The 25409-nt window shown below is 41.6% G+C and overlaps 1 protein-coding gene and 6 non-coding genes across 11 annotated transcripts; 6 read left to right on the forward strand and 1 right to left on the reverse strand.

The window, feature by feature from the left end:
* Positions 1–206: 206 nt before the first annotated feature.
* Positions 207–9030, forward strand: HMGN4 (high mobility group nucleosomal binding domain 4). Of its 5 annotated transcripts, XR_011429652.1 has the most exons (4): positions 207–760; positions 1292–1451; positions 4296–4341; positions 7285–9030. XR_011429652.1 is itself a non-coding variant. In XM_005603629.4 (3 exons), the coding sequence occupies exon 3, from the start codon at positions 7365–7367 to the stop codon at positions 7635–7637; it is 273 nt and encodes a 90-aa protein (XP_005603686.1). In that variant the 5' UTR covers positions 623–760; positions 4296–4341; positions 7285–7364; the 3' UTR covers positions 7638–9030. The 5 variants fall into 5 exon arrangements, 4 of the variants coding, with proteins under 4 accessions (XP_005603688.1, XP_005603686.1, XP_023480340.1 ...); XM_005603629.4 differs by lacking the exon at positions 1292–1451 and having other exon boundaries at positions 623–760; XM_023624572.2 differs by lacking the exon at positions 207–760 and having other exon boundaries at positions 1314–1451.
* On the forward strand, positions 263–335 carry TRNAV-CAC (transfer RNA valine (anticodon CAC)). Its single transcript has one exon. It is a non-coding gene; the product is annotated as a tRNA-Val (tRNA).
* A 7168-nt stretch (positions 9031–16198) lies between the features above and the next one.
* Positions 16199–16271, reverse strand: TRNAK-UUU (transfer RNA lysine (anticodon UUU)). The gene has a single exon. It is a non-coding gene; the product is annotated as a tRNA-Lys (tRNA).
* Positions 16272–17111: 840 nt separating this feature from the next.
* Positions 17112–17183, forward strand: TRNAA-CGC (transfer RNA alanine (anticodon CGC)). The gene has a single exon. It is a non-coding gene; the product is annotated as a tRNA-Ala (tRNA).
* A 585-nt stretch (positions 17184–17768) lies between these two features.
* Positions 17769–17842, forward strand: TRNAI-AAU (transfer RNA isoleucine (anticodon AAU)). Its single transcript has one exon. It is a non-coding gene; the product is annotated as a tRNA-Ile (tRNA).
* A 1207-nt stretch (positions 17843–19049) lies between these two features.
* TRNAP-AGG (transfer RNA proline (anticodon AGG)) lies at positions 19050–19121 on the forward strand. Its single transcript has one exon. It is a non-coding gene; the product is annotated as a tRNA-Pro (tRNA).
* A 1221-nt stretch (positions 19122–20342) lies between these two features.
* Positions 20343–20415, forward strand: TRNAK-CUU (transfer RNA lysine (anticodon CUU)). Its single transcript has one exon. It is a non-coding gene; the product is annotated as a tRNA-Lys (tRNA).
* Positions 20416–25409: the final 4994 nt, after the last annotated feature.

The following is a 25409-nucleotide window of genomic DNA, read 5'->3' on the forward strand; positions in this document are numbered from 1 at the left end:
AGAATGAGAAATAATAGTGAAAGGTCATTCCTAATGACTAAGTCTCTCTTTTGTTCTCCCCCATCCGCTCATTTCCAGAAGAAATTATTAATAATTTGGCTTTACATGTATATGCTGCAGGGGCTTGGTCTACGCTTCTGTGGTTTGAGGCAGCAGTACACAGACGCATGCACACATTAAAGATGCATATTTGCACCCACGAAACAGGAGAGGCATGTTTTGTAGGGCGAACAGCTGACCCGGGTAAGCTAGTTCTCGTCCTGTTTCCGTAGTGTAGTGGTTATCACGTTCGCCTCACACGCGAAAGGTCCCCGGTTCGAAACCGGGCGGAAACATGAGTTTTTTTTCCCCCCATTATGTCCCTTAAAATTTTATTTTTAAAAATTTTCACGCCTTCATAAATACATTCTTCTCTTTTCCTTATGTTGCTCGCCCAGGGCCGTGGTGCTGAGGCGACGCTGCTCAAGGTGGATCCGGAGCCCCGCGGCTTCGGAAGCTGAGACACCTATCGCGAGGGGAGAACCTGGCGCTCCCCCGCTCCGACGCAAGGCGACCCGCCGCCGCAGCCCCGGAAGCGCATCCTCGGCTTCGCTGGCCTTCCTGTTCCCAGCAGCGCCCGGCTCCGGGCGTTTCTTCGCTCTCCCACGGTCCGCGCCCGCCCTGCCCCAGCCGAGGGCACCCGCGCGGCCAGGGCCGCAGCTGGGAGCCCCGCGCCTCTCGGACGGCCGCGCGACTCGGTGACCACCTCGGAGGCCTCAGTGTGAGTCTCCGGAAAATGCGGGTAGTCCCGCCGCCCTCCGTGTACTTGGGACCCTCGTGCAGTCCGGCCTTGGCCGTGATTAGGGACCTCGGCCCCCGACAGCCCCGCCTTGCCTTCCCGTCTCCAGAGTCACTGCAGTCTCTGTCTCTGGGCTCCGAGTGGGAACCTCTGAGAAAGGCGGAATCCGGGAGGTGGGGTCACAGATCGCAGGCCCTTCTAGGATGAGAAGCCCCCAGTGGGAATCCAGGGCTGCAAAAAGGGAGGCGAGGAGGGGATCTGAAAGGATTGGACCAGCAGGGCTGTGGCCTGGAAGAGGTCGTGGCGGGCGGGTGGGGCTGGCCTGGCTTGGGCTCTTTCTTCCTCCCTTCCTCCCCAGTTTACGAGGCCTCACCTTCGGGAAACTCCCATTAAGGGGACGTCGAAGGGCTGAGTCTTCCAACACTTTGGCCTTTTGTTCTACCTGTCAAAAGGAAAAAAAGACCCCGAAGTTAAGAAATGGACCAACTGTGGATTCTGCCTATTGCCTTGTAGCTCGAGAAAAGTCACTGGAAGCACCAGTTTAAAATCAAGCCTTGCGCCCTGGTGTGTGGCCTATAACCTCCATCTGACATATAACCTGCTTCCATGTTAAGTGGATCAATCACACGCTTTTCTGGGAAAGCAGTCTCGATATTCCACCTAACATCCTCAGGTAGATCCTTAGGATTTCCTTCTTAGGTGTATTATTATTATTACTATTTTTAAGGGTTAGCCCAGCCTAGTCTCTCAGATCACATTGCTCCAGGTTCCTTCAAATGACTGATATGAATGTGATGTTTTTATGGCCTTAAGAAAAGAAAGAGCAACCCTTACCTAATGAACTGTTTTCTTTTCTTTCTTGTTTTTTTTTTTTTAAAACAGGCCACTTGTATAGGCATTTGCTTTCCCAGCCCTGTTACTCCTCCATTTTCATACCTTCGCTAGAAGAACCATGGTTTTATCATCTTGTAGGTTCCCTTGTTAGCAAGATAATAAGCTTGGGCATGTGCTCAATAGAAATTTGTCTGAGACATTTTTATTTATAGTCCCCTCTATACCACTCAGAAATACAAGTGAGTTAGTGTGGTGCCCTGAAAGGAGACAGGAGTCTTGGGGCCCAGGAGATGACAGGGATTTGTCCTCTCCATCTTTCTCTAATGCCAATGGGCAGGAGTACTCTAGCTGGGAAGCTGAATGTGCCCCAAGCCAACTGCTTGCAGATGAGTGACAGTGTTTGGAAGCCTATGGCTCTCGCCTTCTCTTCAAACCAGGTGCATTCTGCAAGATGCAGCAGCTGCCTACCCTTTTAGACACTCTGCCCTTTCTCACCGTCCTCCACTACCCCTCCCTCACTTAACCCCAAATGGAAGCTCAGGCTGTCTGCCTTGTCTGATATTTCCTTTGGAAGATGGAGAACAAATACGCCCTGGGCAGTGACTGGCACTGTGTGACGTCTTGCTCCTGTAGCACACTGCACCTTGCATATGATCTTTTATTTTATTTTTTTACTATAGCCTTTATTCTCTCTTTCCTAAGCTTGATGTTAGTAACCTTCCAGGTCTTCCCTCCAACCCTGAGGCACTATCTCACCATAAGTAAGCAGAGGGTGGCCTTCTGACTTTGGGGTGGGATTGAGACTAGAACCAAGTTAGAACTATCTGCCAGAAACCCAGTTCAGTAACAGTCAAAGGAGCGAAAGGATGCTGCTAAAATGTGCCTTAGAGGGTGGGGGTGTATTGGATGAGTTTGGATTTGGTTCATGGACACTGGAGATAGACTCACAATGAAAGAGAAAGAAACATGGGAAAAAGATTATGAGAGCTGGGGAAAACCTCAAAATTAATTTAATCCACGGTGTGTCGTAGGTCACTAAGATTTTTACACTCTTCCCTCCTGTATGAGTCTGCTAGGGCTGCCATAACAGAATACCACAGACTGCATATCTTAAACGACAGAAATTTATTTTCTCACAGTTCTGGAGGCTAGAAGTTCAAGATCAAGGTGTCGGCAGGTTTGCTTTCTTCCGAGGCCTTTCTCCTTGGCTTTCAGGTGGCCACCTTCCTGCTGTGTCCTCACATGATTCTCCCTCAGTTTGTGTTGTCTGTGTCCTAATCTCCTCTTCTTCTAAGGACACAAGAAATATTGAATTAGGATCCACCCATATGACTTCATTTTACTTTAATTATCTCTTTAAAGGCCCTACCTCCAAATACAGTCACAGACTGAGGTACTGGGCATTAGGACTTCAACCTGTGAATCCAGCAGGGGGACTAAAATTCAGCTTATTTCTGAGGACAGAGATCAATGTATTATGTACATTATTGACACAGTTTGGGGAATTCCCAGAAGTTAACCCCACAGAATATTTTGGCACATCTCCCCATCTACTCAGTATTTGCATATTTCTATTGCAGAAGAGACATTTGGTTTTTATTTCACTGTTTTTTGTAAACTATTTCTGCCAGTTAATTTAACTTCATAGGTCTTTTTCAAATGAAAAATATGCAAGTCTTCATTAGCTGACAACAGCATTTTAAGAAAAGGATGGAGCAGGTATTTCCTCTCCCCTGAGGCTGCTGAAGGAGAGATACCTTTCCACATTCTAAAACAAGCAGTCTGGTTAAATGAAGAGTTAAACTGAGAACTTTCACAAGAATTTCAGTCCAGTTCTTTGCAATAAGAAGATGAGTGATTCAGAACTTTCGCTAACTTGTTCTCTTCTCTGTTTAATATAATTTTGTCCTTGGAAGTGTTATTTTTAACAAAGGGGAATTGTTAGATTCCTAAAAGTTTAAAAATTGTTGCCGTGTCTTGGCAGTATCTGTATCTGTACCTCAGTATCTGTCTTGATAATTTCTTGTCCTGGTGATACCATGGAAAGTCCTATCTCTGTATTCCCAAAAGTTATAAAATTACTTAGAAGATTTATCTGCCAGTTAATAATTTTCTTTCACATGCATGATTTAATATGTGTGATCCTATGACTTCTATATTTTATTAGCTAACAAATTCTTTCTTTTTTTATTCTTAAAATATCTTTTTTTACATTAATAGACTTTACTTTTTAGAGCACTTTTAAATTTATAGAAGAGTTGAGTGGAAAGTACAGAGAGTTCCTGTATGCTTCTTCTTCCTCTACTTCCATTTCTTCTATTATTAACAACTTGCATTGTTATGGTACATTTGTTAGAATTGCTCAGCCAATATTTACACATTATTATTAACTAAAGTCCGTAGTTTGCATTAGGGTTCACTCTGTATACAGTTCTGTGAGTTTTGCTAAATGCATAATGTCATGTAACCACATATGTATTGCATACATAGAGCATACAGAATAGTTTCATTGCCCTAAGCAATCCCCTATACTCAACCTCAAATAATTTCTTTTACATTAACACCACTGTGTGGTAAGAGCCCCTCCCTCGCCAACCCTCCTTGAGCTTGATGGAAACAAAATGACCTTTTATCCCAACAGCCCTTTTTCATTATTTGTGTATGTGTCTCCTACATTTGTAAGGTCTCTGGAGAGTCAGCCACCTGGTGTCCTGATAAACTTCCTAAAGGTGAGTCTCAAGGAACTAACCCATATTCATAGACTCAGATACAGCATCCAGCTAGTGGCCTGTTTTCCTTGAATTTATCTTTATTGTCACCTGCTGTGTTTTGGCCTTTGACATGTGGCACTCATGGCTCCCTGCTTGGGATGGACTGCAAGGGATCTAACAGGAAGAAGACTGAGTCTAGGAAACAGACTGTGAGCCTTCCCATACTGGGACGTGGGCTAAGAAACACAGTTTTGGAGTGGAATGGAAGGAGAGTGGTATGAAGTATCCATTCTTTAGGGAAGTGTGTCCTAGAGCAAAGGCTCACCTTTCGGTTTCCTTTTTCACTCTCTGGTAACAAAAAGCCCTCTGAGAATATATGCAGAATATTTAGGATGACCTTATCATTTATTGTCCAAATCGGCATACTTTGAGAGGGAAAGGGAGCATTATTACTAATTATACTGGGGCGACAGGTGCCAACCAAGTCATGCTAATGCTAGGCCAAGTGATTTTCATGCCATAACATCTCTCTCAACATTTCTTCCTTCATTGTAAGAACAGCTGTCTTTGCCTCCCTCTTCCTTTCTGGGCACACCATTACCATACCCCAAATTGACCTGTGTGATCTCTGGCATCCTTCTCCTTCATTTTATTTAAAAATTATTTTTCTTTATTATGTCCAACTTTGGATTTTTTTTTTTAATTTTGTTGTCTAAGAATTGTTCAAGCATTTCTTTAGTGGTGCATTGGGGAGGGAGGAAAAGGGGACTGCAGTTAGGCCTAAATGCATGTGATGTCCAGGGAAAGATGTCTTCAGGAGCGAGCGGGTCGGGTCTAGCTGGATCAGTAGAACTGCAGTGTGTCTCCCTGACAACAGGGACTTTTTGGCCCATCACTGATTTAGAATACGGTATTTAGAGGCAAGGGGAGAGCACAGTAAGGGAAGAGAAGTGTCCAGCTAATTTCACATTAGCTTTTCAGTGAATCGCTGTTCAACATGAGAATGGAACGGTTTGTTCTCAGTTTAATCCCTGGTCCCAAAGTTGCTTATAAGGTACCAAGGGACATAATGACTGATTCAAGGCACACTCCCACTTTGATTCTTCCTTCTTCTTTTCATTTCTCCCTCTCTTCCACAAGAATGAAGGAAAAGTACAAAATTTCCAGAAATTCTAGTCATAGTGAAAAAATAGGGAGAAAAATGGATAATTTGGTGTTTTAGCACCATTTATAGGTGGTCACTTTTGTTAGCCAAGGAACATAAAAATCAAATCTAAGTTTGCTCAAAGATCATGTTTGTCCACTATATCTAGATGGTGAGGTCTAGCAAAAAAACAACTCTGGAGCAATTTAGAGACAAGATAATAATTTTTTTTTCTTAAAATAAAACATTATGGAGTAGGGCAGGGCATAGGGTTACATAAATCCCCAGGAAATGTTTTCAAAGGTGGAACAGAGTAGCTAGTCTTGGTCTAAAGCTTTAAAAAAGTCATACAGTGCTTGTGAATGCTGGCCATTAGGTCCGGGACCTAATTACCCAAACTCAAAATAAATAACTTTCTCTTCTATGTGGCCCTGAATCTGTGCTTTGTGCTACCCACTTTTTAAAAATAGTTTTTGTTAATTCTTGAGTAGACACATAAAATTTCTCTGTGTAAAATATAGAGAATAATGGTACGCCAGCCATGTGCCTCTCCCTCTGCACCCCCTCTATCCTCAGTTTAAGGAAGAAAATGCCACCCCCACTCGCTTGTCTCTGGACTAACCCTCATGTCCTCTCCAACCTCCGTCCCCCTCTCAACCTCCTCTGGGGTGACTGCTGTCCTGATTTTTATATTTAGGCTTTTTTTAGTTTTACTACATGCTTGTGGCCTAAGCATGTCATTTAGTTTTACACTTATAAATGGATCTATACATATTTTGCAACTTGCTTTTTTTGCTCAACATTATGTTCTTGAGATTCATCCATGTTTTTGCCTGTACGTAGCTGTAATCTGTTTATTTCTGCTATTGAATAGTATCCCTTTGCATAGATTTCACCAAAATGTATTTATCTATTTTATTACTGAAGGACACTGGGTGGTTTCCAGTTTCAGTTTTTTGAAATTACAGAGTTTTTCTATAAACATTTTTGTAGGGGGTCTCCTGTGTACACCTCTAAGAATTCCTCTAGCTAAACACCTACAAGTGAAATTGGTTTAGATAATGCCACATTGTTTTCCAAAGTGAACACACTAATTTACACACATAAACACACACCCCAGCAGTGTATAAACGTTTTAATTGTTTCACATCTGCTTAGCCCTTGATATTGTCAGACAATTTAGTTTTCACCAATTTGATGGGTGTGAAATGTTATATTCTGTGACTTTAATATGGATTTCCCATATTACTAATGAGGTTGAGCATATTTTTATGTGCCTATTCACCATTCATGCTTCTTCTAAGAAGTACTTGTTAATGCTTTTGTCCATTGTTTTTGAATTTTTATTTTGTAGGAATTCTTTACATATTCTAGATTCTAATCGTTTGTCAGTTATATGCATTATGAAAATCTTTGCTTAGCTTATGACTTTTTACTTTTTTATGCTATCTTCTTGTTTTTTTTAAAGATGGGCACCTGACCTAACAACTGTTGCCAATCTTCTTTTTTTTTTCTCCCCAAATCCTCCCAGTACATACTTGTATATTTTAGTCGTGGGTCCTTCTAGTTGTGGCATGTGGGATGCTGCCTCAGTGTGGCCTCAGCAGTGCCATGTCCACACCCAGGATCCGAACCAGTGAAACCCTGGGCTGCCGAACCAGAGTGCGCAAACTTAACCACTCGGCCATGGGGCTGGACCCTATGCTGTCTTTTTGATATACACAAATTATTGATTTTAATATAGTTAAATTTGAATTTTAATGTAGTTAAATTTGTCATTTCCCTTTATGGTTTATACTTTTTGTGTCTTGTTAAAGAAATCTTTCTAGGAGCAGTGTGAGGAGGACAGACGAGCCCTCTGGACTGGCAAGGCCACCGGCCAAGTACTGCTGCCACCATGCCCAAGAGAAAGGCAAAAGGAGATGCTAAAGGTGACAAAGCAAAGGTGAAGGATGAGCCACAGAGGAGATCAGCACGGTTGTCCGCTAAACCTGCCCCCCCAAAACCAGAGCCCAGGCCTAAAAAGGCCCCTGCAAAGAAGGGAGAGAAGCTACCCAAAGGGAGAAAGGGGAAAGCAGATAGTGGCAAGGATGGGAACAACCCTGCGAAAAACCGAGATGCCACCACAGTCCAGTCACAGAAAGCGGAAGGCAGCGGGGATGCCAAGTGAAGTGTGCTATTTTGATAGCTCTGTACTTGTAGTGACTCTGCTGTTTGAAATACTGTTTTTTTTTAAATCAACTTTTATAAAAATGTAGAATTTTGTTTTTCTTTTTAAGTTATATTGTTAGCACACAGGACACTTTGTTGTCTTTTGTGGAAAGGGCAAATACCACTAACAGAGTGTTTCAGAAGCTGGATTAAAATGGAGGAAAATAGTATTTTCTGTCCTCATTTTTGAAGATTATTCTTGGTCCCTGGGAGAGATTCTCTGACATTCACACACGAGTCAGTCACTTTGGCTCAGACGCCTTACAGTGTGTGGAAGCAAAACTTCATGTCTTTGCCTTTCCTGATACCATCAGCATATATTTGACTTTCTGAACCCAAGAGTTATGGTTTCAGAAAACCAGCATCCCTAAAATCAGCTGTGTTGGGTAATAATCCTCAGGCCTTCTGATGAAGACATCGACATGGTGTTGCTCAAAAGAGCCAAGATTCCTGTTTGCAATTTGTGGATCATCCCATTGATAATCCTGGAGTTTGTAGTTTTCTCCAAGTCAGAAATGACCTGTGAAAAGCTCTTACATGCCTCATGTGAAATATCCACCCCTTCTGACAACTTTGCCTGTTCAAAGCAGGAACAGAAGACTTTGTTGACTTTTTGGGGAGGGGTGTTTGGAAGTTGTAAAATGTTATGGATTGTCACCTATGTCCTGCTGGAAATAACTGTTTTTGAAAAGTATCTTATGGAGCTGTATACAAGTTGGCTTGGTGGTAGGGGGGTATCATTTCCTACCCAAAGTCATAAAGATATTCTTTACTGCCTTGTAAAAGTTTTACAGTTTTGCTTTTCATACGTCTTTAGTCTTTAGAACTGGTTTTTGTGAAAAGTATGAGATAGAAGTTCAATATAATATATTTTCCATATAGATAAGTGGTTGTTGCAGCACCATTTTCTGAAAAGTTCATCCTTTCCTCACTGACCTGTAACACTGTCTCTTTCATAAATCAAGTTTGTGTGTTTGTGTGGGTCTCTTGATGGTTTCTGTTCTGACTCACTGGTCAATTTGTCTAACCTGTGGCAGTACTATACAATCGTGAGTATGACAACTTTAGAAAAAGGTCTTGATATCTCAGGACAAATCCCACCTCCACCTCCAACATCATCACCAAATTTTTCTTCCTTGAGAGTATCTTGGCTATTTTTAGCCATTTGCTTTTCCATACAATTTCTAGAATTAGATTGAGAAGTTCTAAATCAAACAAAAAAAAATGTTGGAATTTTTATTAGATTTATGGATTAATTACAGTGTTGAATCTTCCAATCCATGAACATGGTATAGCATTTATTTAGGCTTTTTAAATGTCTTTCAATAAAGTTTTATAATTTTCTCCATAAATGTCTTCTTTTGTTAATATTTCCTGGGGACTTTATACCTTTTGATGCTCTTTTATGTGGTATATTTTAGTTACTACATTTTCTGGTTTTAGCTAAAGTTGATTTTTGTATCCAGCAACCTTGCTAAATTCTCAATTCTTATATGTCTGTATACTTCTTTGGGTTTTCTGCCTAGATAACCATATATTCTGTGTATGCAAACAATTTTTTTTCCTCACAGTCCTTATGTGTCCTTTTCCTTTTTCTAAAGTGAGGCATTGTCCAAGTGCTGAGGGTACAGCAGTGAACAAAACAGTCTCTGTTTTCACAAAGCTTATCTTCTAGTTGGGGGAGGGTAGAAAACACACAAGTTTATGTGACAAGGGGCCTTAAGTAAACAAGTGTAAGTGAGTGCTATTTAAATAGGGTAGTTAAGAAAGTCCTCTCTGATGAGATTTGAGCAGAACACTTAATGAAGTAAAAGAAAAAGAGATGTGAATATGAGAGGAAAGCATTCCAGCAAAGGGAATAGCAAATGCAAAGAGATGAGGTGAAAATGTGTTTGGCACTCAGAGGAAGAATGAGCAGATGTGGCTGAATTGGAGTGATGGTAAGTAAGAGTGATAGCTGATAGCTCCAGGCTGTAATTTTTCTCTGAAAGTGATGGGATACCATTAGAGTTTTGAACAGAGAAATGATGCAATCTAAGTTAGTGTATGTGTTTGGCTGATGAAATGAGCAACACGCTGAAAGTGGAGAAGAATTGAAGGAGGAAGACCAGTCAGATGGCTGTCACAACTGAATGCTGGAAATTCTTACTTTATCAAGCTGTATGATAATCCTTCCTGTGCTCAACTATTCCTACCTCATTTTATTCAGTAAACAACAAACATTTATTTGTGCTTTCTGTTTACTAAACAGATCAGGGTCAAAGATAAACATTCCCTGTTCTCAGAGTCCAAAGTCAAATGCAATAAAGTCAGCACGTAGTAGTGTGCTCAGTGTTGCGATGCTGCAGGAGACTAACCCTGATGCCAGAGCATGCAGGGGTATTAGAGAGGACCGCCTGGGCCATTTAACACCTAAGCAGCAATATGAAAACATAGGGATTGGTCAAGCAACAAGTGGGGAAAAAGCTTCTAGTAAGAGTAATAACATTTGCAAAGATATTAAGAGAATATGGTACATAGTAGATGTTCAGTAAATTGTTGATTCAAAAAAGTAAATGCATAACCAAATACTAGGTTTTTTACAATAAGATATTTCTTAAGTGCTTATTGTTTGCCACACACTGTGTATGCCCATTGATTTACGTGCATAATTTTATTTCCATGACTATGAGTTGAATCATATATCCTCATTTTAATTTACATTTAATGAAACTGAGGCAAAATAATGTGCCCTGAGGTCATACAGTGAGTAGTAAAATCCAGATTAAGACCCACGTTATAACTCCAGGGTTTAGAAGCCTCCTTATTGTTGAAAAGATCACTGGTATAAATCTCAAATGTAATCCACCCAAAAAAGTAATTTGGTGTTTCTGAAAAAGTTAAGGAATTTCCGAAGATACCATTAGGAAACAATGAAATGCAAGTAATAATATTCTACAAGCTAAAGAGCTGTAATTGCCAATGAACAATGGCAGTAATGAAAGGACAATAAATTCCAGGGGGAAAGTGGTCATATAGAATTCAGAATTTTAGTGCATTTCTGGCAACATAAAGCTAGAAGGGATATTGTTTCTGCACAACGATGCTAACTTTTTAGACAAATATTCTTGAAGTGGGGAAGAGCAAAATAAGAAATCATAAACTAGCCTTTAAATCTCCTTGCCCACTTTTCGGATCCATTTGGCACTTACATTGCTATATTTAAATTATAAATTAACATCCTGCTTTACAAATATTTTGAGAATTTGGGTGTCTGACATGAAACAGCCAGAGTGATCCAGAGTTTTCAGTAATCAAAGTTGTGACCCTCAAAACGAAGGCACTGCTCCTGGAAGAGCTGGAAAGAAGAGGGAGGGAAACCTTTTCCCATAACCGCCCGTGCCCCTCTTCGTTCTACTCTCAACAGTAGTCACAATGACCCTTGTGAAACGTACGCCATTCCTCTCCAAAACGCTCCAATGGCTTCCACCCTGGGTCAGAAAAGATGACCTACAAACGCCCTAGTTGAACCGCCCGAGGACGCGGCCAGGCGGGCGCCCTGATGTCCCGCCCCTGCGGCCACCCGCGCTCGGCGGCGCTTCCCGCCCCTCTGGGCCGCCCCGAGCTCCGCGCTGCTGCCTGTGCCCTCGCGCAGCCGGCCCTGGACTGTGTCATTACGCAGGCGGGTACGGCGGCTGGGACCGTGAAGCTGCTTCTCTGTATTGCTCTTCAGACCCTTCGCAGACCCTGCTCGGGCTCCGCGTCCCGGGCTCTAAGCCCAAGTGCCCTCTAGTGAAGTCCCGGCCGAAGGGGATGGCCAGCGCCCGGAGGTCATCTCGGGACAGGTGGCTTTTAGGTGCCTGGGAGCCCTGTGGCCGCGTGAGGAAGCCCATGGGGCCCTTCTCAAACTATTTTAAAAATCATTAAAAAATACACAGAATAACAAAGAAAATCAATTATACTACAGTTAGCAAACAAAATAATTTATGATATATTAATACGTCTGTTTCTTCGTTAATATGTGAAATATTAGGCACGAAGACTCGTCTTATGACTACTATAATTTCGAAATAGTTAAGTGTGAGATATTTGTAACATACTTCATATCTCAAGTATGAGATGTGAGAATTTCTGTGATTTTTCTTGGCGACAAAGCCATAGGTACTTCTCTTCTGACTGTAGTTTGTTGCCTACATTTACATGTGAAGGATATGCTAATTTTCTGTTAGAGATTTTAAAGATGTAAAAAAATTTTTTCCCATTAAGTTCCCCAGTTCCCAAGTTAAGAAACCCTGCAGAAGTACTTAAGTGCCTGGCACACTGCCGGTCCCTCCATAAATGTAGATATTAGTAATTTTATTATTACTTTTCTTGCACTTGTTCAAATTCCTTTTTGGTGACCATGATGAAGTTAATCACATGAAGTCTTGAGGGAGCACAAAGATGAATCAGAGTTCAGCTTATTAATTCAGTCACTTATTTTTTTTATTGAGGTATGATTGACATATTACTTTCAGGTGTAGAATGTAATGATTCAACTTTTTGTATACATTGCTGAAAGATCACTAAAATAAGTCTAGTTAACATCCATCACCGTAAATAGCTACAAAAAAATTTTGTTTCTTGTGATGAGAACTTCTAAGATTTATTCTCCTAGCAACTTTGAAATATGCAATACAGTGTTATTAACCATATTAATTTTAGCTAAGAATATATATAAATATATAACTAATACATATATTTAATTACAATATGTATATGTAAATTCAGTCATTTAGATATAAGTGATAAAAGAGTGCTGTCCACACACTCGAGCTGTGGTATAAAGGAAGGGAAAATTTGGTGGGTGTAGGGTGTGGGGGTGGCAAAGTGAGGAGAAGGGGGAGGCTTCAGGGAGGATGACATGCTTTTAAGGATTAATTCTTTGATTTATTCAGCAAACATTTATACAGCTTTGATTGAGTGCCAAGGCTACAAGGCAGGCCCAAGGGCCTTGTCCTCACCAGAGAGCACAGGCATCCATTTCCCAGAGATGGAGAAAAAGTTCCCCTATCTGAGGAAAGTGTAGAAAAAAGCAAAAGTGAAAAGCTCCAAGGTTTGACTCCATGGTTTCTAAGCAGTCCATCCTTGCAATGAAAGACTCGAAGGCAACTTTGCAGAAAGGCTTTAGCCATGAACAAAGCATGAACTTTGATGTGAAGAATTTCCAGACAGTGCTCATCTCTCTCCACAGCTCTGGCAGCCACAGATTAAGTTGAGCTTAGATGAAGCATAAGAACAAAGAAAGGGGATAAGGGGAGAAATACATCAGAGGCAAGGCAGTTCAGAAAGGATCTTTCTCTTGCAAAGGATTTTAGTTTTTTTTCCTCTATGTCTTGAAAGTTTAACTCTGGGGAAAAGCCTGATCAGATTTGCATTTCACAAAAAACTGTGTCAGTTGGCCTTTGTATGGTTGAATTAGAAGGAGGATATTGGAAGTGGAGGTTTCCTGACTTTAAAGTATACTGCTTTGTTCAGGCCTCGTAATGAGGACTTTCAAGAGGATGTAACAGAACAGTTGTACACTTTGCTGAAAAAGATAGTTATAATTGCCATAGTCCCCGCAAGAGATGGCAAGAGCCTAAATTTGGATGGTAGGATGGGAGCAGAAAAGGAAATGAGATTTTCACAAAATTCCCTGCACCTTTCCCTCTTAAGTATTTAAAAGGTGGACTTGGTGATGGATTGGATATGGAGGAGTACGGTGAGGAAAAGGAAGGAGTCTGAGAAGGCACTTAAATTTCTAGCTTTGGAATTTATGTGGATGGCTGTGTAACTAATCAACATAAGGAATACAGGAGAAGGAAGAAGAGATGAGGTCTGCTGAGTGTCAAGAAATGTGAAGAGTCTGAGATTTTACCCAACTCGCAAGCTAAACTTCTTATGTTAGCCTGTCACACACAGTTTCATGAATACTGGTACGATTCAGAAGACTCCTGGGTCAGAGACAGTGAACAGTTTATTATTCCACCAATAACGATAGCCAATTCTCTGGTTGTCTGGCTCAAATTCCCAGAGGGCAACACCATGACATTTGTACATGCAGTAGGTTGTGATATAAGAGAGAAACCCTAACCCTAGGGATCCTTTATAATGGGCAGGAAGCATGCCTGCCGGTTGCTCTGGAGAGAAACGTTATCTCTATTTTCCAAGGGTGTTTGCTATGCTGTATAAGCATCCTTGAAAAGAATCCAGAACAAAGGGCAGTTAGTGCCTTCCAAGCAATACATGCAAAAATGTGAGAGATCCTTGAAGAATTATCTCCCAACAATGAGTTGTTTTCACTAGTTGAGTTTCTTTCTTTCTTTTTTAATCAAGTCTTCAGAGACTGGATGAGTTAGGTGGAAGGCACATGAGATTTCAAAAGTGGAGAAGAGGGGGGCCAGTTCGACTTGACAGACCAGAAGATTCAAAGAACCTCTGCAGAGCTATTGAGGTCTGCATTAGTCCTTTGTATACTTTTTCTGTGTTTTATATTTTAATAAATGGTAGAAAAGAAGTGTAGCTTGGGAAATTTACATCTGAAGGTTTGTCTAAACTCAGCCTGCCCAGTAGAAGGGTAAATGAGCCATGGAAACTTTTACTAGCTTTTTCCTCTACACCAACCTTGAAGTAGCTGGGTTTCTTGAATGGAGAGTGCCAGCCACACATTTGGTTTTGACTGGAAGAGCAAATGATTAGAACTAGTTGACTTTTAGGTGTTTGAAGATATCCAGGCTAATGGAGACAGGTTTAGAGATTGGGGAATAGTGTGGAGTGGTAATATAATTTTCTGTTAACTTGATCCAGTGCCATTTTATAACTATCTAATATACAAATTACGTGGCTCCTGGAATTGGAGTAACACTTTTGGCAACTCTGTTAGTCCACCAATTGCAGCCAGCTGGATCCTTGTTGAAGCATAGATAACAATCAACATAATGAGGCTGATGTTTCAGTCCACTAAGATCCAAGAGGCAAAATGTAAAAGTTCAAGTGATTGTCTTCTCTTTCTATCCCCCAAAGACTATGAAAAGAAAGGGAGTTTTTTGACCCTCTTCTAAACATAAATACTGATGTATCGGTAAGTCCTTCATCTTCTCAAGCAGTGTGACAGCTTAACATTTATTATTTTACCGCTTGGCACACTCTCTGAGGCCAAGCCAGAATCATTTTGGAACTAATATTCAATTTTGTGACCCTCTCCCACCGCTTATTTTAACAAGGTTGCAAGAGACAGTTGCCTTGTTGTGTTTAATTAAAGTTAATGCAAGTTCCTTTTCTTTTGAAAAAGCTCTGAGCATTGTAAAGAAACTGTGGGGTCACAACCCAAATGGACTTGCTTACAGACAGGAAAAACTGTCATCTATAGCTGTGTGGCCTCACCAAAGTATGAAGATATTTTTTGTGTGACTGTAATGGCAATAATAATGAGCGCCCTGGGTTGCTTCTTCGGCCGTGTTTTTCTTGCTACAAAATGCTACAGTTTTCTGAGGACTGAGCTCAAGGCCCTCACATTATGAGGTTGACATGCTGCCTACTCTACCAACAAGGCAGCTGAGAAGAAGCATTGTTATTTTTCTCTAGAGGTTTTGTAGCTCATTTGATGATTTTTAATAGTAAGGTAAAATCTAATTTCTCTGCTATCTTCTGGATCCATTAGGATGAAATTTCTGCTTTGGCAGTTACCACACGAAGTCTGAGGCAGGGGCTGCTAAGTTCTTTCTTCACTGGTTTCTCGCAGGGCAGAAATGGTGTTGGTGCCCGTTTGCTCAGGCGACTTGAGGCTTTGGGTCACTGTAGGAGAGGGGACTTGGGTTTACGGGGAGGGGCGGATCAGGCAGGTTACTCAGCACAGCACCCATTGCCTTGTATTATATGTTATGTGTCATCTTTATGATTATCCTACAACCCAGTGTTTCTCAATGAAGTGGATGTGAAATCAATTTGATGGCGGGTAGCCTCCAGCATTGTCAAGAATAAAATAGAATCTGAAATATCAGAATGTAGTGCATGTGGTAAGAATAAGTGGTAATTCAGGCAACTTTTGTTCCTATTACATGTATGTGTGTGTGTTCAGATGTACACTAAACTTTAGTCATGGCCAAGAACGTTTGGAAAGCGCTCCCACTAGGCCCTGGGTTCTGAGCGCCAGCACCACCACCTGTGTACCTGGGCATCCCCAGCGCTGAGCAAAGCAGAGGATCAAAAGGAGCACACCAGTGTAGGAAAGAGGGAGCAGTTCTGTGCTTTTGTTGCCTTTAAGAGCGAGCTTGACCTTTGATAACCTACGACCACTGTTAATGAAACTTTTGCTGCACTCTAGATGAAATGCTTTGTGTGGCGCTGTGGCTTCCAGCCGCTTTGCTAAAACGCCCTTCTATCATCCGGACAGGTCCTAGATTATGATGTCTATGCCATGGTCAGGATTTCCTCTCATCTTTTAGCGATATCAGCCTGTTAGTTGCGTTTTTGTTTCTATTTATTAGGATAAAAATGCAGACCTGAGAAAGAAAAGGTGAACGCCCGAACAGGGACTTGAACCCTGGACCCTCAGATTAAAAGTCTGATGCTCTACCGACTGAGCTATCCGGGCTCACGTGCAAGTCGTTTCCCATATCAACTGTAGTCACTTTAACTATGTACTTGAAAGTGATTTTAGAAGCGGCACCTGTGATTCCAGTTCAGAGCCAGCCATTCAGGAATTGCTTGTGAACGCCATAATTAGCGTAGAAACTCAGCCACAACGAGGGTCTTCTTTAAGACCGAGATATAACCATGTTACGTTAATTATAAGATCCCTCAAATTCTTTCTATTTATACAGTATAGATATACATTATATTATTTGTATAGATAAATACTGTAAATCTACACAGTATATGTACTATATAGAACTCAGTGCAGTCACAAGAACTACAGAATGCTGGCCTTCAGTTCCTAGGCGTCCCACAGAAATATCTCAAATATTCTACGTTTGGACCCAAACAGAACGCTTTCAAAAGGAAGCCGACCCGGTGCTGATGCTTTTAAGGAGTAATTGAATCACCTTTTTGGCGGCACTTTGGGGTCGAGGGACAGAAGGGTGGTTTGATTTTGCGCTGAGTCTCAGCTGTCTTTGGAGAAAAAGAAAAAAGGAAAGAAAGAAGTTTTTAAAGGAGAGTTCCACTCTCCTTTTTCTCCTCAGATTTCGAGGTGGTTAGTTCCACCCTTCCGTCTCTAGGTTAAGCGCTTGACAAGGGTCCGATGGCTGGAAGGTTTCCTCCACTTGGAATGTGGATGAATGCTGCCCCGTTAACCGTTTCAAGATCTTGCGGAATACATAAAGACGAATTTAGTTCAGCCTTCAGAAAATCTTAGAACTGCGGGGCAGGGGGCGGGGGGAGAAATCAGATTCAAAGAGTTGGGGAGAGATATAAACGCCCGCGTGGCAAGGGCGGGGATGTAGCTCAGTGGTAGAGCGCATGCTTCGCATGTATGAGGCCCCGGGTTCGATCCCCGGCATCTCCAGGCCTTTAGAATATTTTCCTCTTTTTCTGAGGAATATCGCCCTGAGTTAACATCTGTGCCAATCTTCCTCTATAGAAATTATATTTTTAAAATAACGAATCATTATACTTTGTATCCTCCTCTTCATTAATTCCTTACAGTGTTCTTTTAACCACTGCATATAGAACTGTATATGTCGAGAAGGAAATAGGATAACTTTAAGGTATTTGGGGATATCTTTATCTGTAATGAATGAAATTTGAAACGTAGAAAAACACACCCAATGAAAAGATGGCTGAAGAGGAGCAACCTGGAAATTTGCCCAGAACCAATGAATGAACGGCTATCTGTGGTATCTGGCTGCTGCAAAAGGCAGAAATCATCTTGGCCTGAAAACACAGAAAGGGGAGGAGGAGGTATTGTTAGTCCCTCGTTGCTACGTCATGGCACGAAAAAATAGGACAAATATTGGAAAAAGGACGAAGCCTAGCTTAGTGTAGGAGAATTCAACAGCTCGGGCGCACCGTACTCTTTGCCATTAAAAACACACTATCAAGAACGAGAATAACTACTGATTAAGGCTTTCCAAGCCGCTTCCCAGCAGGTGGCCGGTTAGCTCAGTTGGTTAGAGCGTGGTGCTAATAACGCCAAGGTCGCGGGTTCGATCCCCGTACGGGCCAAAGCCTACTTTTCTGGAATTTACACTGCCTTTATGTGATAAGATAGTGTTGGCTGCTCCCCTAGAGGGAGGGGAAAAAACACGTTCCGCGAATGCAGAACAGGCACACCCTGGGGCTTACTCCAGAAGCGACGTTTCGCCACAAGCCCTAACCATCTTAGGGAAGTCCAGATCACCCACCTTTGCAATTCAGGGTGCCCCAAAAGTTTGCCCTAGAGAAACAAGAAAGCCGCAGGACAACTTAGACTCCTATTAAATTCCTTAGAAGGAGAAACGGCGTCACCTGTGTGTTTAGTTGCCAAATACTGCCCTCGAAAGAGTCTGAAAACATGGATGTTTTCAAATAAATGAAATGCGGGGCCAGTGTGAGAAGGCAGTGCTCATTATCTCCGATGGCTCAGTTGCGGATTCCCAGTCTAGTAGATCCTTACTCACACATCAACGGAGGAATTTCATCCTGAGAGTATTCTCTTGTTACTTTGATTTCTTACGTAAGAAAAGACTAAGCCTTTTTCCTGAATCTACCTTGCCCTCTGTCATAAATCTGTTGGTTCAGGTTGGACAACGCCAGCAGTCCCTCAGTTCTGTCTGTATCTTGATGGTAAGTCCCTTGAATCAGCCTCGTTTCCCACCAAAACCCACTTTCAGCAACTAAGTTATGTATCCCCTTGTTCTTTGTACAGCTAATTTCCTTTATTCACGATCTCACAGCTTTGTATGCTGTTGAGCGAATTTACTCCAGTTTTCACTATTGTCCGTGGAAAATACTGAGATCAAGCCAAAAGCTCCACATGGGTTTTGGGAACGCCCAAGGGGACCTCTGGCAGCCTCACGCTTACAGCTGTAGATGAGTTAGGGAGCTTGTCAAAAATGCGGCTTATTGGGCCTCTCTCCAGAGACTTTGACTCAATAAATTTGAGAAAGAGCACAGGTTTCTGCGTTTTTAACAAACGCCATGGTTGTTTCTTAGAAAGGATGAGCCAGAGACCTTTGAGAAACAACGTTTTAAAACAGTCCTCAAAAAGATTGGGTTGCGGGAAAATCCGGGGAAGTTCTAAGAGCCATGTAGAGCTGCTTTCAAAAATAGGGGTGAAAGGGGGAAAGAGAGAGAGAGAAAGAAAACGTCGGTTATTATAGCGTCTTACATGAAAGGAAGCAGAGAAACTTACTAAACATTTAACATATTCAGAAAAAGGGGAAAGACGTGTGGCTCGTTGGTCTAGGGGTATGATTCTCGCTTAGGGTGCGAGAGGTCCCGGGTTCAAATCCCGGACGAGCCCAGTTTTTGTCTCCCGGCTGCTGAACTTTTTCTAATTCGACGTGACATTTCTCACACAACAGAAATTGGTACAGCTGCCATTAAATTAAACTGCTATACCTTCATGTAGAAATGTGTAGGCTGGATATGCTTGATCCCAATAAGTAACTTGATAATTCTAATTAAAAGAGAGACAAGTACTTTTCAATTTTGGCTTTTCTTCAGTTTTCCACCAGTGACTCTTGCAAAGGCAAATGTTTCTGGTTCTTTTATGAGTTCCGACTACACAGTTGTGATCATATGAAAAGTATAACAAGACTCTGGTCACATATCAATTATGTGTCATCCATCATTCATTCATCACCTCACACAGATTTAAATGGAAGCATCAAACACGGAACTAGAGTTGGGGTGTTGGAAACCTTTGTACAAGTTATTTCGGCTTTCCTCTTCAGTATATAGTTGAGTATTCCCCCCTAATTCAGGAGTTCGGCACTTTTCTCTCTCCTCCTGGAGAATATCGTTGGTACGCTCATTAAGCAGATATTTGCTTAGCATCTATTATATTCAATGAACTTTTGCGGTTAGTGGTAAACAAAACATACAAAAATCGCTAGATCCTATATTCCAGTGGTTGTCAAATATTTTATATTAAAATAAAATTGCAACACCCCTCCCCACCTTTTCTGTGTGTGTAAACCTTGACTGTGAAGAAGGACAACAAATGAACAAGAATAAAGGGCCTGAAATTATCTTCAGGGCCACAGATTATCTTCAGGGCCACATCCACATAGTGTGACAAGAAGAGCGAGAGTTGACAGGTGAGGCAAACAGGAGAGGAATGCCTCAACGGGTTACAGGGAAGGCCCAGTACATACAGAGTCTGGGCTTGACGATCTGGGCCCTTTGGGGCTGTGCTTGGAGGCACGCTGGTAACCAGGTCAGGAGCTCTGGAAGTGCCAGAATTGAGGTCACTCATGCAGCATGCGGAGATTCTGACTCCTGGATCCCAGAAACCTTTTGTGGTCTATCAATACAGGTTGGTGAGAATGGGGCGAAGAGGGAAGATAGAGGCAAAGTGGGTGGAACGCACGCTAATAGTTTCAGATAATGCTTACATTGAGTTTCCTGTGATTTTACTTACAAAACAAAAACAAATAAAATCTAGAATCTTGTATTGCATGCCAGGCCAAGAAGAATTTGTATATTCTCATATTGCATTGGGGAAGACTGGGTCACACGTGCCCGGCTAGCTCAGTCGGTAGAGCATGAGACTCTTAATCTCAGGGTCGTGGGTTCGAGCCCCACGTTGGGCGGGGAAATATTTTGCCAATGCTTACCTCTCGATTTGATCTGTGTATACTCGTGTAATCTCCAAAACGAGGTCCCTCACCACGATCAAACAGAGTTTTAGCGCCTAACACAAGTATGGCATATATGGGATACCGGTGAGCGGCTGGCTATGTTTTACTGGGTCTATGGAGCTACTCCCGCCCGCTGTATAAATCTCGCCCCCTAGCGGGAATACATTTTTCTGATATATTAGAGATTGTATTTGTATACTAGAAATACATGGTCTGTGGTAAGGCACGGGCTTTGTATATTTAAGGTCCTCAAATGATTTTGAAGCACTACCTCCACCAAAAAAGGTTTAGGATGCAGGGAAAAGGATGGCACAGATGTTGGAAAGGGTAAAGTGTGAAGGTGGAGAAAACAATCCAAACAAAGGTAACAGTTTGATGGGCAGACGCTCAGAGGCAGCAGTGACCGTGGAGAGTTTTGAGGATGGTGACTTCATTTTCTAGTCTAAGCAAGCGTCGTTATGGTCAAATGGGAGAAGAATTTTCTATTATCACTACCTCACAAACACTTTCAGTTCCTGACTACCCACATCTGGATAGCACATGGATCACCTAACTGATAATGCTATTTTCAACCTGTTCCCCGTTCATATGGCAAGTAAAAGAAACAACCAACCCACAACAGGTTGCAGTTGTCTACAAAATAAAATCTAAAGAGTTAAGTCTGTTTTTCAAAGTCCAAACTGCGTTTCTACTTCCTACTCCTCTGAACTTTCTACCCTCTAGAAAAAATCTGTCCTGTCCAGCCACTCATGTTTATTCGCTTCGTTCCTACAAATCATACAAATCGATGCTGGTTGTGGAGTAGGTCTATTAAGCCCTGTGCTTCAGAAATATTATCCCAGATAGGAGTGGATTTTGCTATTATTTGGATGACTTGAAAATCAGTCCCTTGGTCAAATTGATCAAGATTTTTTATAAGAGATTTCCCTGTCTCTGTGTGAAAATTCCACCAGGCATGTCATCCTTTATCAATCCTTTGAAGCTTTCACAGGTTCATTGGTATGTGTTCATCACCAAAACAACCATGACTGTGAGTAGAGAAAGCTCACACATATCCCTCTTCATTGATTCTAAAAGCCACATACCTATGTCTCACTTCACTAACATTGTTCCAATGTTCTCTTCAGGCCTCAGGAATGCTCTAGCTTGGGCATCCAAGTCTGTCTGTACATGTGAGTCACCTGGGGAGCTTCTAAAATTTCAGATTCCTAGGCCCCATCTCAGACCTAGTGAATCTGAATCTCTGATGGTTCAGAAACCATTGCTTTTGAGGATGTTCTTTTCTATTTTAACCTGATGCATATAGCAAGTTGGCTGCCTATTCAGGCTAGAACGCCATGGAGAGTCAACACCTTATGTGAAACATTATGTTTCTAGGTGTAAATCATTAGCCTTTTGGTTTAGAAACCTGTTGTTATGTATTTTTCTGCCAATCTCTCTTCCTCTTCTCAGTTCAGGGAGACTCTGGAGGGTTGAGGTTCTGATTCACCTGAAAAGAAATTTTTATCTATCAAGGTATATGGGGAAACCATTCTGGTTTATACCTGATTTGGCCTGAACTTTATGTGAACTAAAGAAGCCTGACTTACGGCCTGTTAGACATAAACTGTACATCTGCTTTAACCATTAAAGTAAAGGTTGCATTTGATCACTACCCTACAGCCAAAGAATGTGTTCTTTGAAGATAAAAATTGATGCCTCCCTTCTTGTGATGCCAGATGAACTCCCCTCCCACGGCACCAGGGTCATGTTGACCCACTGTGTACATGCTACTCTTTAAACAAAATACCTCCTGAAACCTTGAGGAAAAAAAAGTAGTACCCCTGTTATGTGTGATGTATGTTTTTTGTTCTGACATGGTGTAAACTGTGCTGAAAACCACACTTCTCCAGAGTGCTTTCTTCCTTGGTGAAGACTGCACTTCTGGGCTAGTCCTTAGCTTGGCTCCAACAACTGCATTGACACACCAAATGAAACATATTCATCCATTCATTCATTCCACACATTTATTGAGCACTATTATGTGTCAGGCATTGTTTTGGGCGTTTGGGATTTATCAGTGAACAAAACAAAGATCCCTGCTCCTTAGATTCTATGGAAGGAGGCAGATAATAAGTAATAAATATAAAAACAAACTATAGAGGATGTTAGAATGTGATCAGAAGTGCTAAGAATAGGTGTGAGGCATGTTGCAGTATTAAATCGAGTTGTCACGTTAGGCCTCATGAAGGTGACATTTGAGCAAAGACAAGCCACAAAGATACTTTCGAGAAGAGTTTCTAAATAGAGCAATCAGGTAGAGCCTAAGGCAGGAGCATGTCTGGTGTGTTGTAGGAACAACAGGGGTCAGTGTGGCTGGAGCAGAATGTTTGAGGGGAGATGAGTAAGGGGAGGAGGTCAAAAAGGTGTGAGGCCTTACAGGCTTTGTAAGGACTTGGGACTTACCTCTGAGTGAGGTGGGAAGTCTCTGGTTTCTGTACAGAAAAGTCACAGGATCTAACTTACCTTTTAAAAGGATCTCTAGCTTTTGTGTTGAGAATAAATCTTAAGGCGACAATGGTACAAACAAGGAAACCAGTTAGGAGGCTCCTGGCGACAAAGTGGCAGCAGGGGAGGAAGGGAGAAGTGACACAATGTCTGGGTATATCTGGAAGGCTGTCAAAGGGATTTCCTGGTGGATTCGAATGGGGGTGTGAATGATAGTCAAGAATAACTTTAAAGTCAGAATGCCAGCTTTATAAATTTATACCAAGAAACAAAACTGTCAAGTGACCCAGTGTTTTCTCTTTTTGATTGCCCTCAAATTTTGGAAGGCAAAATTGATATGAAAGGTTGCCTAGTATATACTCAGAGGTAAAGGAGTTAGATGATAACAATATTTATGTCACTGTGAAAACCTGATACTGCTGTCTGCACCCCACTGAGACTGCCAAGAGCCCTGGAATATGGATATTGCATTGAAAGAATGTCCACTTCTGAGCATGCTGGAGACACGAAAATTACCACTCTCCATCCTCCCCCATCCAAACCTTCCTTTTTTCTTTACCCAGGAACCTGAATATTGTCATTAATACATCAACTCGCTACAGGTGATGTTATATTCAGATCTAAAACTATTCTATATTTTGCCTATCTAGATCAACAACATCTATAGTTGGGCACAGGGAATCACATGTTTTAAACTAGGTGGACTCCCTAGAATTCAGAGGTGCTGTCAGAACACACACAATGAAACCGAGAATCATGAGTCAACGGAAAATGCATGAACAAGAAGTAACTTTCCTAGAAGAGTACACTGAGCCTTGACACTTTTCCAACTCTCTTTTAAACAAGGCAAGGAGTCTTTCAAATCAATTGATGAAGACATCTTTATTAAGCATCTTTTTTGTGTTGGATACTTAAAATGAAAACATGCAGACAATATGGTCCGTGCCTTCAAGAAGGCTGTTGTCTTCCTACTGGGTGAATGTAATTGACTCAACGAAAATTAAATCCTCAGCTGTATTTTAATGTCTCACATTAGGAAATGAAGGCACTGGGAGTGACTGATTTAAAAAATAGGTGATGGTGATGGAATTGGATAGTTAAGAAATTACCAGTGCTTATCCAGTGAAATCAAAGGAACAAAGATTCTTTTTCTGATTCATACGAATATTCTACTTACTAGAGAGACTAATCATTGAGGATTTACACACCAGATGGTGTGGATACTAACAAGCTGTAAGTCTTATTGTAAAGCCTGAACTCCCTTTACTCACCCAGAAGCCTCTGCTTAATGTTTTGGTTTCCTGGGTCCTATGAGAACTATAAAGGGATATCCTCGATAGGAAAACAAGCATTGCTAATAATACACAACATATCCTATCATCAATGAACTTACTGGGTCTCTGGATTCTAAACATCTTCTGAGTTGCTTGGAACAGACTGCTTTTTCCTATTCTTATAGCCCCTTAGTTATATTGTTCAAACTGAGTTTATATTCTTAAAAATTTAATTTCTGAACCCAAGACCTGTGGCATCATCTCCAAGGCCAAGGTTATCCCTGAGCTTGGTCCTGAGCACCAGCTAACCTAACTGCTTTGATAGAACACTTGAACTGCAAAGGAGTCCTTGATTAAAGGAGGTTAAAAAGGGCAAGGGGGGGTGTCTTCATCTTCTAGGGGTGCCGGAACAAAATACCACAGACTGGGTGGCTTAAACAGCAGAAATTTATTTTCTCACAGTTCTGGAGATTGAGATGTCCAAGATGAAGGTGCCAGCCGTTTCAGTTTCTGGTGAGGGCTCTCTTCCTGGCTTGTTTTCAGAGGGCTGCCTTCGTGCTGTGTCCTCACATGGCAGAGAGATGGAGTGAGCCCTTTGGCATCTCTTCTGGTAAGGACACTAATCCTATTGGATCAGGGCTCCACCCTTATGACCTCATTTAACCTTAATGACTTCCTACTGTAAGTACAGCCACACTGGGTGTTCAGTGTAGACTACAGTAAAGCTTCAACATATGAATTTTGGGGGGGATGCAATTCAGTCCACAGCAGGTGGATAAAAAAAAAAAAAACAACCAAAACATACTTTGACATTTTGTAATTCAGAAACTTGTCTGGCACATGGTAGGCACTCAAATATTTGTTGAATGAATGATTTAGCTGCATTGCTTTTATGACAATGCAATCTTTTATACATATGAATTGTTTAGTAAATGCTATTGAATTAATGAAAACATATCCTACAGTGGCTTTTCCTCAGGACAGATAATCTGAAAGCAGAATCCACGGACTCTCTGTTCCTAACCGGAGCTTGATTGATACTGGATTGAACCAGATATGGAAAAAAAAGCCTAAAGTCAGTAATTTGAGGGGCTGCATAAGGAACACGTAAGCCTAGAGATAGGTATGACCTTGAGAGGTCAGTCTCTGGAAAAAAAGCCAAGGTAGACACAACCAAAATTTTGT

Source organism: Equus caballus, chromosome 20 (assembly GCF_041296265.1).
Source record: "Equus caballus isolate H_3958 breed thoroughbred chromosome 20, TB-T2T, whole genome shotgun sequence".
Classification (NCBI taxonomy): Eukaryota; Metazoa; Chordata; class Mammalia; order Perissodactyla; family Equidae; genus Equus; species Equus caballus.

Excerpts from the sequence above, each read along its gene's own strand:
- HMGN4 (XM_005603631.4), top strand. The coding sequence starts at position 7,365 with ATGCCCAAGAGAAAGGCAAAAGGAGATGCTAAAGGTGACAAAGCAAAG.